The sequence below is a fragment of the Balaenoptera borealis genome (genome assembly GCF_965194805.1).
Source record: "Balaenoptera borealis genome assembly, chromosome: 1".
Taxonomy (NCBI): Eukaryota; Metazoa; Chordata; class Mammalia; order Artiodactyla; family Balaenopteridae; genus Balaenoptera; species Balaenoptera borealis.
The window spans coordinates 150,486,180-150,497,749 of NC_138860.1; the positions used below are offsets into that span (position 1 = coordinate 150,486,180).

The window sequence follows — 11,570 nt, forward strand, 5'->3', positions numbered from 1 at the left end:
AAGTCCTGTAAAAACAAATACCAAAACATAGAAACAAAATTCTGAAAAATTCCTTAACCTTATTGTATAACTAATTAGAAGGCTCTGAGTATGGTGGGCTTATATACAAGTGAAGATTAATTGATTCAGGGAGCTTTGTATAATCAAAAGGGCAACATAGTGAGTGAAGTAGACAAACCTGGTTTGAATTCTGGCTCTAATACTTTAATAAGCATGTGGAAGGTTACAGAAAATTTACTTAAAAACTTCCTGGGCTTCAGTTTTCTTCTCTGAAAAATGGGAATAATAATAGTTACCTCATAGGGTCATTGTGAGAATTAAATGAGACCATGTCTGTAGTGTACCTAGCAGGGTGCATGTTCCATGGTAGGTATGAAGTGTGGGATGCCTACCCCCTCCAGGCTTACTGGGAGAATGCCAATTGAGATTCCACTAAGACTTCTCCGGGGCTGCTGAGGAACAGCTCAGGTTAAATGTCCACCTTGAGCTGAATGAAAGAAACCACACATCCACAGTATTTCAGCACTTAAAAGAGTTATAAACATATTTCTAGTTTCTTACTGGAAACGATGTGAACTCTGAATGCCTATAGCAGCAACACACGTCTGTAACACCTGTTCAAAGCTGGGTACTATATTAAGTATTAGGGTCAGAGGTGAGCGAGATATGGTGTTTATCTCCAAGCTTTGCTTTCTAGGAGAGAGATCCTCAAAGTTACTATCTAACCCTTCTGTTGGTAGAGTTCTTCCACCTCTGCAATCATGCAATCTCTAAAAGTTCTTTTTTTTCCTCTGAATGGTCCTTTTATATACCATCCTACTTATTTGAGGTTGTTTTCTCCCTTTTCCTCTAAGATGCTTTGTCTGTTGGTTTTGATCTCTATCCTGCATTGTTAGACTTTCCTCAGCTGCCTTTGTGGTCCACTGAGGTCTAAGGGTGGAGATTACAGAGCTGATTGGGAGCTCTGAGTATATAAGTGGGGCTTGTTCACTGAGAGCTTCGCTGAGGGGTAATCTGATCGGGCCAATTTCAGTATCTTTAGTTTATTCCCATATTTTCTGGGATAGTCAGATTTCAAAGAGTAGGCTTCCCCTGTCCTGCCTGCAGGGCAGTGTTCTAGGATCAGGCGAGGTGGGCTGGAGTCAGGGAGGGTGGAGGTCTTCAAATTCAGCATGCAAATAGTAACCATCTATATTTAGTAAGGGGCATCCCCTCCTCTGCAACAATACCTAGTGTTACTGGTCCAGAGACTTTTTTGTTTATCCTTGCTAGAATAAATTTCTGGTCTCCTGCCATGGTACATGAGGGATAATCTCCGGGGCAAAGAGTTTTATGGAAACAGTACAAATTACCAAGGCACAAAATTTTCTCACAGAGCCCTAAACCCTCCCTCAGTGGCCCTGATGTTCACCAACAGCGTGAAATGGGGGAGAGGTCTAGGGCAAGGGTCAGCAAACTTTTTGTGAAGGGCCAGTAGTAAATGTTTTAGGCTTTCTGGGCCATAATGGTCTGTCACCACTATTCAACTCTGCCTTTGCATTGTGAAAGCAGCCGTGTATTATATAATATGTAAACAAATGCACATAGCTGTGTTACAATAAAACTTTATTTACAAAAACATGTGGCAGGCCATAGTTTGCTGACTCCTGATCTAGGGCATCCGTTTCTTAACTTTCAACCAGTCCTCTTGGTTTTAGCCAAACTTCCCCCTTTACCTCCAGTTCCAGTATCACTAACTCCTGAGCATTTTGAAGATTTTTAGTGTAACTTAGGCTTGTTCTTGGATTCCTCACTGCGGGCTTAGGAATGGGCTTTCTCAGTCTGCTAGGTTAACCAGTACTCTGCCACTTCTTTCCAACTTTCAGAATTATATTGTTTACTGCTCTCCAGTTGCTTCCTTTTCTTATTTAGGGTTCTTGGTCTTTAAGGTTTCAGAAGACTTCAAATTTGGCTGCTGTTTTTACCCAAAACTCTTCCCTGTAATTTCAAACCTCTCTTTTATTTCTTAACATATAAACATACCTATATTGTTTATCCTATGATATCTGAAGTCTTTGTGGGCTTACTTCTGTTGATTGCTGATTCACATGTCTATATGGCCTTGTTTCCTTGTTTTTTGTGTCTTGATTTTTTTTTTTTTTTTTAACTGTATGCTCATGTTCCTTAAGAGCTTTATCTGAGAGTTGACTGAGGCCTGGGTTGAAGTTGAATTCATTTAGTTTGTTTGTGCTTCTGTCAGTTACTGAGGGGCACTACCAACTGGGACCATTTTTAAACAAGATTCTTTACTTGAGGTTTTTAGGAGACAACATAAATTTGGGCTACAAATCCATGTGAGGGCTTGTGGTTGCAAAGACTCGGTGAGTTTTTGTCACCCTACACCCACCTACCGCCAAGGTCACAACAGGCCATTTTTCTTGCCATCCCTTCTGCATTGTAAGTCTTTCACTCACTGTCATACTGAGGCTGTAGTGGAGGTTGGATCCCAAGTTTATGCAAGGTCTTTTCTTAGATTCCATGTGGGGTGGCCCCAGCTTTTTCTTTTGTCTCCCTCACCCCAGCAGCAGTTAAAAAGAGTGCTTACGGTCGCAGGGTTCACAGGTACCCTCAGAGTGGGAAGTGCTTTGGGTGTTTTCTAGCCTCCCAGGGTCACCTGTCCACTTTGATTCTAGGCCTCTGAGCAGCCCTTGAGTCCCTGCTATTAACCACTGTATGGTGCTGCTTCACACAGAGGAAAGGAGGAGTGACAGGGCGGAAACGTCCCCAGGACATCCTCACCAGCTGAATATGGGAGATTAGAAGGAGGGAATAATATACGCTGGTGCTCATGTTTCTGTCTTGGGTTACTGGAAAAGTGATTTTTGTTTTGAATGTCTTATATTTGAATTCTAAATAGACACAAAACATTTAAAAACTCCTATAACCCTGTCTGTCATACTGAGTGAAGTAAGTCAGAAAGAGAAAAGCAAATATTGTATATTAATGCATATATGTGGAACCTAGAAAAATGGTACAGATGAACCTATTTGCAGGGCAGGAATAGAGACACAGATGTACAGAGCGGACATGTGGACACAGGGGAGTGGTGGGGTGGGGAGGATGGGATGAATTGGGAGACTGGGATTTACATACATACACTACCATGTGTAAAACAGATAGCTAGTGGGAACCTGCTGTATAGCGCAGGGAGCTGTCAGCTTGGTGCTCTGTGATGACCTAGATGGGTGGGATGGGGGGGAGGGAGGTCCAAGAGGGAGGGGATATGTGTATACATATAGCTGATTCACTTCGTTGTACAGCAGAAACTAACACAACATTGTAAAGCGACTATACCCCAATCGAAAAAAAAGTCAAAAAATAAAAAAATAAAATCTATAATCCCACTTCCCAGAAATGACTCCTTTTAATGTCTTAGTTTTGGTGTGTGTGTGTGCGCATGCATGTATGTGTATGCCTATACAATTTGCTTTTTTAAAATTAATGTTTTATAAATTTTGGAAGGAAATAGTTATTTTGGGATGCCATCAGGCAGGATGTCATCGCCTGCGATGGTTGTCAGGCGAATGATGGGGTTGCTGGCAAGCACTGGGAATATAGAAACAAATCCTTGCAGGCAATGGTGAGTCCAGGAGTTCCCTCAGTTAAATTTAAAATGCAAGAGCCCTCCTATGTCATCTTGGGAGAGAGTATAGGATTCCCCGTAAAGGGAGCCCAGGAGCCCCTCAGCCTCTGTGCACATGGAAAGGAAGCACAAAAGCAGAGCCATTGGCATGGGGGGTTGGTCTAATTCATCTAACTACAGGTTCCTCTGGGTCCTCCAGCTTCATGGCTTCCTTCCCTCTTGATTCTGGTTCATTTAGCCATTGACCAGGTAGTTTCCAAAATTCATCACATGCTGTGAGGGAGGCTCAGGCTGTGGCTTTATCTCCAAAATAGACTCCACCTCAACCTCTTGGCTTTTTCTCTTCATGCAAGGAACAAGACCCTTGTGTCTCCAGATGGTTCAGTAATGATCTTGGGCCAAAGGTCTCTTCTTTTAGATTTCTTCATTTTTCTAATATTAAATAAAGTTGAGAATTTCTGTCTCTTCCATTCTGGAATTATCTGTAAGGCCAAGACAAAGTTGTGGACTTGGGGAAAAGTCCCAGACACAGTATAATAATTTATATCTGAGCTCCCACCAGGTTCCCAGCCAGGGCTAAGTACTTAATTTCATGCTTAAGTCCATTCCCAGCCCTGCCCTTCCTTTTTAGCTGAACACAGAATCGGTTTTTCTCCTGGGTTGAGACGGCAAGGGGATCTCAAGGAATAAAATGTTCCCTCTTGTAGGTAGCAGCCCTCTCTGGAGATGCACGACGCTGCCTGGACATTTGTAGGCGTGCCACAGAGATTTGTGAGTTCTCCTGCCAGAAGCCCGACTCCCCTGGCCTGGTCACTACAGCCCACTTACTGGAAGCAGTAGAGGAGATGTTTTCATCGTCATACATCACTGCCATCAAGTAAGACGCTTCTGCTTCCTGACCCTGAACCTCCCTTGGAAGACCACTGCAGAGGGCCATGGAAGCATGCTTCTCTTTCAAAGCTTTTACTCATACAACCTGCATTTACTGACAGTGCTGTCCTTTTTCTTAAGGGGCATAGTCTAGTCAAAGAGACAGAAATGTAATCCTAGTATAATAGAATAATTACCATGTATTGAGTTATACTATAGGTGTTTATGAAGTAAAGTGCTGTGGAAACAAGAAGAAGGAAGTAGCTACTTCTCTCACATTGAATGATATACTCAACCATGAAATGGGGGTGCTGGTACATGCCCAGATATAGTTGCTGTGTTCCCTTACTTCCAAAGTGTTATTTTTCATATCATTTTGAGACTTTGAGGGGAAGGGAAATCCTTGCCAAATCATATAGGAATATAGGAGGAAATAGTCCCAAGTTTTTTCCTCTCTCTTCTCTAAAGACAGAAGTTTTATTTGGCTTTCCTTGGGTTGATGGTACAGCCACTTAGGAGAATTCACATCTCCTCATTTTCTTTAAGAAATTCCTCCGTTCTGGAACAGAGCTTCCTGAGAGCCATCCTTGCAGAGTTCCGTCGATCAGGACTGGAGGAAGCAACATTTCAACAGGTGATTGATCTACTTTTTAAAAAATCCTATTTTGGTCTGGTGCCTTTAAAATATAATATGTGGGAATTTTAACCACTGTGTAATAGTCTGTCTCTATTTTGTGCCAACCTGATTATGCTAAAGAATATCAAACCAGCGCCTATTTTTATGTGATATTTAATTGAGTTGCATGAGAAGAGACCTTTAGCAAATGGTTTCTGCATATTAGATTGAGGCTTTACTATGTGCCAGACACTCTTCTGGGAGTGGGAGATTCAAAGATGAGCAAGACAAAAGTTGCTGCCCTGATACAGCTTATGGTATAGTGTGGGGCAAAGCTTTCAGAACAAGCCTTGTTTAAAAACAAATCACAACCATCACCCTGATACCAAATCCAGACAAAGATGTCACGAAGAAAGAAAACTACAGGCCAATATCACTGATGAACATAGATGTAAAAATCCTCAACAAAATACTAGCAAACAGAATCCAACAGCACATTAAAAGTATCAGATATCCTGATCAAGTGGGGTTTATCCCAGGAATGCAAGGATTCTTCAATATATGCAAATCAATCAATGTAATAAACCATATTAACAAATTGAAGGAGAAAAACCACATGATCATCTCAATAGATGCAGAAAAAGCTTTTGACAAAATTCAACACCCATTTATGATAGAAACCCTCCAGAAAGTAGGCATACAGGGAACTTACCTGAACATAATAAAGGCCATATATGACAAACCCACAGCCAACATCGTTCTCAATGGTGAAAAACTGAAACCATTTCCACTAAGATCAGGAGCAAGACAAGGTTGCCCACTCTCACCACTGTTATTCAACATAGTTTTGGAAGTTTTAGCCACAGCAATCAGAGAAGAAAAAGAAATAAAAGGAATCCAAATCAGAAAAGAAGAAGTAAAGCTGTCACTGTTTGCAGATGACATGATACTATACATAGAGAATCCTAAAGATGCTACCAGAAAACTACTAGAGCTAATCAATGAATTTGGTAAAGCAGCAGGATACAAAATTAATGCACAGAAATCTCTTGCATTCCTATACACTAATGATGAAAAATCTGAAAGAAGTTAAGGAAACACTCCCATTTACCATTGCAACAAAAAGAATAAAATACATAGGAATAAACCTACCTTAGGAGACAGAAGACCTGTATGCAGAAAACTATAAGACACTGATGAAAGAAATTAAAGGTGATACAAACAGATGGAGAGATATACCATGTTCTTGGATTGGAAGAATCAACACTGTGAAAATGACTATACTCCCCAAAGCAATGTACAGATTCAATGCAATCCCTATCAAACTACCAATGGCATTTTTCACAGAACTAGGACAAAAAATTTCACAATTTGTATGGAAATACAAAAAACCCCGAATAGCCAAAGCAATCTTGAAAAAGAAAAACAGAGCTGGAGGAATCAGGCTCCCTGACTTCAGACTATACTACAAAGCTACAGTAATCAAGACAGTATGGTACTGGCATAAAAACAAAAATATAGATCAGTGGAACAGGATAGAAAGCCCAGAGATAAACCCACGTACATATGGTCACCTTATTTTTGATAAAGGAGGCAAGAATATACGATGGAGAAAAGACAGCCTCTTTAATAAGTGGTGCTGGGAAAACTGGACAGCTACGTGTAAAAGAATGAAATTAGAACACTCCCTAACACCATATACAAAAATAAACTCAAAATGGATTAGAGACCTAGATGTAAGGCCAGACACTGTAAAACTCTTAGAGGAAAACATAGGCAGAACACTCTATGACATAAATCACGGCAAGATCCTTTTTGACCCACCTCCTAGAGAAATGGAAATAAAAACAAAAATAAACAAATAGGACCTAATGAAACTTAAAAGCTTTTGCATAGCAAAGGAAACCATAAACAAGACGAAAAGACAACCCTCAGAATGGGAGAAAATATTTGCATGTGAAGCACCTGACAAAGGATTAATCTCCAAAATTTACAAGCAGCTCATGCAGCTCAATATCAAAAAAACAAACAACCCAATCCAAAAATGGGCAGAAGACCTAAATAGACATTTCTCCAAAGAAGATATACAGATTGCCAACAAACACATGAAAGAATGCTCAACCTCACTAATCATTATAGAAATGCAAATCAAAACTGCAATGATGTATCGCCTCACACCAGTCAGAATGGCCATCATCAAAAAATCTATAAACAATAAATGTTAGAGAGGGTGTGGAGAAAAGGGAACCCTCTTGCACTGTTGGTGGGAATGTAAATTGATACAGCCACTATGGAGAACAGTATGGAGGTTCCTTAAAAAACTAAAAATAGAACTACCTTACGACCCAGCAATCCCACTACTGGGCATATACCCTAAGAAAACCATAATTCAAAAAGAGCCATGTACCACAATGTTCATTGCAGCTGCATTTACAATATCCAGGACATGGAAGCAACCTAAGTGTCCATTGCCAGATGAATGGATAAAGAAGATGTGGCACATATATACAATGGAATATTACTCAGTCATAAAAAGAAACTAAATTGAGTTATTTGTAGTGAGGTGGATGGACCTAGAGTCTGTCATACAGAGTGAGGTAAGTCAGAAAGACAAAAACAAATACCGTATGCTAACACATATATATGGAATCTAAAAAAAAAACGGACAGGAATAAAGACGCAGACGTAGAGAATGGACCTGAGGACACGGGGAGGGGAAGGGTAAGCTGGGATGAAGTGAGAGAGTAGCATTGACATATATACACTACCAAATGTAAAATAGATAGCTAGTGGGAAGCAGCTGCATAGCACAGGGAGATCAGCTCGGTGCTTTGTGACCACCTAGAGGGGTGGGATAGGGAAGGTGGGAGGGAGACGCAAGAAGGAGGAGATATGGGGATATACGTATAAGTATAGCTGATTCACTTTGTTATAAAGCAGAAACTAACACATCATTGTAAAGCAGTTATACTCCAATAAAGATGTTAAAAAAAAAAATCACAGAGATCAATCCAAACACTCTGAGAATAATTTCAACTATATCAAGTAAAAGGAATCATTAGGGCTTCGGCCTTAGTGGTTTATTAAAGGTGTTTAAGTATATACCTGGGAGTTTGTATATCTGTATGTATGAGTATGTTTTAGACAAATAGAGATGTTAGGAAAACATTTTCCTTCCAGCTGTTTATTTCCTTTCAGCTTTTCTTCTTTAAATTCTTTTTTAAACATTTAGTCGCTAATCATGTTTTGCCCGTTTTTGTAAAGCCTGAAACAGCTCTTCTGCAGAGAGTGACCTGTATTCTCTCTAGGCCTTTGTGCTTTTCCAAGGGACATGCCTTGGCACCTGCTGTTTCTGCCAAGGAAAATGCCCTTATAGCAAAATTTGACTTGAATTATGACAGTCTCAGTAGGAACGCTCAGCCCATGGAGATGAGGACTGTTTGTATAACTGTGACAGTTACTAAGCATATTATATCTATTAACTCATGAGTAATATTGTAGTATATTTAATAGATAAAACTGAAGCTCAAAAAGTGAAATAACTGGCCCGGGTTGCTTATTTAGGTAATTGGCAGAACCAGGGTTCAGACCTGCTGTTGTCTGATTCCGAGGCCAGTACTACATTCTGCCCCTGTGTTTGTGCCCCAGTGGGGCACCCCTTGATGCCTTCTGGGGTACTGAGTATCCTGGAAAAGAAGTGTCTCATTTTCCCAAAAGAAGAAATAATGATTGGATACAGACCCAGGACTACCTTCTGGCAGCTGACCTCAGGTTTGTTTTTTGTTTCTAGGTATACAGTCAACACGTGGCACTGTGCAGGATGGAGGGTCTCCCATACCCCACCATGTCAGAGACCATGGCGGTGTGCTCTCACCTAGGCTCCTGCCGCCTCCTCCTTGTGGAGCCCAGCAGGAATGACCTGCTCCTTCGTGTGCGGCTCAACGTCAGCCAGGATGACGTTCTGTATGCGCTAAAAGAAGAGTGAAGGGCTTCACAAGGAAGAACTGTGATCTGCTGTTTTTAAAGAGCCCTATTTCCATTTCCTAAGCACATGGAATCATTGTAGCAAAGTATACTGAACAGCAATGGCTGTCATGTATTTTGGAATTTTCCATTAAATCATTTGCTTTTTCTGGAGTGTTTGGGAAGTTTTATAGTCATTACAAACATCAAATTATAAAACCAAACCATCCTTCCTATACTAGGCCCTCTCTCTGGGTTTTATTTCTGTTAGTAGCCCTGACATTTATTTACTGGTAACATACCATGTATATAAATACATGCACACAATTACGGTATCTATATAAAATAGTTCCAGGAGAGTAAGTAAGAAATTACTTATATTGGTTGCTTCTGGGAAAGAACTGGATGGTTACCTTCAGGGTTAGAGGAAGACATTCACTGTATGTCATTACGTATCTCTTAACTTTTGAACAATTTGAGTGTAATATACTTAGCACATAAAAAAGAACCGCTGGAAATAATATCAGTAATAAATAATCCCTAGTAACAAATAGCTAGAAAATGGAATTTTTTAAAAGATACCATTTATCATAAAAACAAATCTTTAAATAAAAAATACTTAGATGGCACAGAAAATATAAGGTACCTAGGAATAAATCTAATAAATGTAATTAATCTCTAAATATAAATCAATTCCAATTAAAATCTTGGTAGGGTTCTTTTGTATAACTTTGCAAGTTAATTCTGATAAACCAACAATAGAACAAACTGACATCTAAAACCTCATGTCAGCTACTGAGAAAATACATCATCCATGACATAGTCCTGCCAGAAAGGTTTGACCTGAATCTACTGATGAGAAAAATTATCAGGTAAATCAAAATTGAGGGAAAAATACTCACAAAGCAATGGTTCCTCTTCAAAAATATTCATATCACAAAAGAAGAAAAAAAATGGAGAAACTATTCTAAACTAAAGGAGACTAGAGAAATGAGAGCTAAATAGCTAAGTAGACTGTAAGAACCTTGATTGGGTCATGGATTTAAGAGATACAAACAGTTATAAGCATTATTATGGACTATATTCATATTAGGTAATAGGATTATGTAAATGTTAAATTTTGTGGGTGTGATAAATTATTGTGGTTGTGTAGGAGAATGTCCTTGTTCTTAGGAGAATCACGATAAGACATGAGTGAAATATAACATCTGCAACTAATTAAATAGTTCAAAAAAATACATAGATACACACATATATTTATAACTGCACGTAATGGACTAAGGATCAGTATCAGAATATTTTAAAGCATTATACAATAAGAAAAAGGAAAATGGGTAAATAAGGCATCCACAAAATAAGAAATATAACCAACAAAATGGAAACATAGTAAAAGAGGCCTGCAAGTCAAAACACTTTCACATCTATTAAAAAAAAAAATCTTTCCATGGTGATATGGAACAATTGGAAACCAAATGCCCCATTGATGTAAGTGTAAACTTGAACAACTGCACTGGAGATAATTTGGAAATATTTAGTCTATAAAATCCTATGAGCCCCCAATTTCACTCCTAGGAATATACCCTAGAGAAACACATGTATACACCAGGAATTATATACAAGAACATTCATAGCACTGTAATGGCAAGCCATTGGAAAAGTGAATTATTTTCATACTGTGAGATAACATACAGAAATGAAAAATAAAGTAGTAAGTATCAATGGATGAAGCTAAAAACAAGGTCGAGTAAAAAAAGGAGTTGAAGAATATTTGCAGTGATAACAATGATATAATGTCAAAGCTTGCAAAAAAAAAAATACTATGGTTTGCTTAAGGATGTACACATACATAGTAGAAATGCTCAGGAATAATAAACAGCAAATTCAGGAGAGTGAATATCTCTTTGGGAAAGGGTTGTAACATGAGAGGTGGCGAGGTGGCTTCAAGTGTATTGTACTGGTTTTTCTTAAACTTGTGGTAAGTGCCCATGTATTTGTTAATTCACACAAGAAATAGTAACTATTTATTTAGTGCCTAGTGTGTACCATGCACTGCTCTAGACACTGAAGTTAAAGAACAAACAAAAGCTCCTGCCTTTATGGAGTTTGCATTCTAGCAAATGTGAAATATTGTATATTTTTGTATGTCTTAACTGTTTCATTATAAAACATTTTAAAGTTTAATGAGAAGAAATATGGGAGTGAAACTTCCATTTTATTTCTTTTCAACATTCTTTTTTTTTTTTTGGCTGCTGTACCTTATGGCTTGCAGCCTCTTAGTTCCCAGACCAAGAATTGCAGTCGGGCCCTCAGCAGTGAGAGCACAGAGTCCTAACCTCTGGACCACCAGGGAGTTCCCTGAACCTTCCATTTTAAAATAGTAAAGACGGTCTCTTCTTCAGGAAATCACCAAAAAGCAATAAGGAGGTGGAAAAGCTCTTTGTCCAAGGAAACTGGAAGATAAAAGTTTAGGAAATAGGCAGGAGGAAGTGATTTGCAAGG

The 11,570-nt window shown here is 39.1% G+C and overlaps 1 protein-coding gene across 1 annotated transcript in view; it reads left to right on the forward strand.

Annotated features, from left to right (window-relative positions):
• The window catches only part of ORC1 (origin recognition complex subunit 1), a 33,251-nt gene extending 24,006 nt beyond the window's left edge, over positions 1 to 9,245 (forward strand). Inside the window, exons 17-19 of the mRNA XM_082370726.1 lie at positions 4,330 to 4,499; positions 5,039 to 5,126; positions 8,899 to 9,245. Of these exons, the coding sequence (XP_082226852.1) occupies positions 4,330 to 4,499; positions 5,039 to 5,126; positions 8,899 to 9,093 (453 nt within the window). The 3' untranslated portion in view covers positions 9,094 to 9,245. The remainder of the gene's footprint in view (positions 1 to 4,329; positions 4,500 to 5,038; positions 5,127 to 8,898) is intronic.
• Positions 9,246 to 11,570: the final 2,325 nt, after the last annotated feature.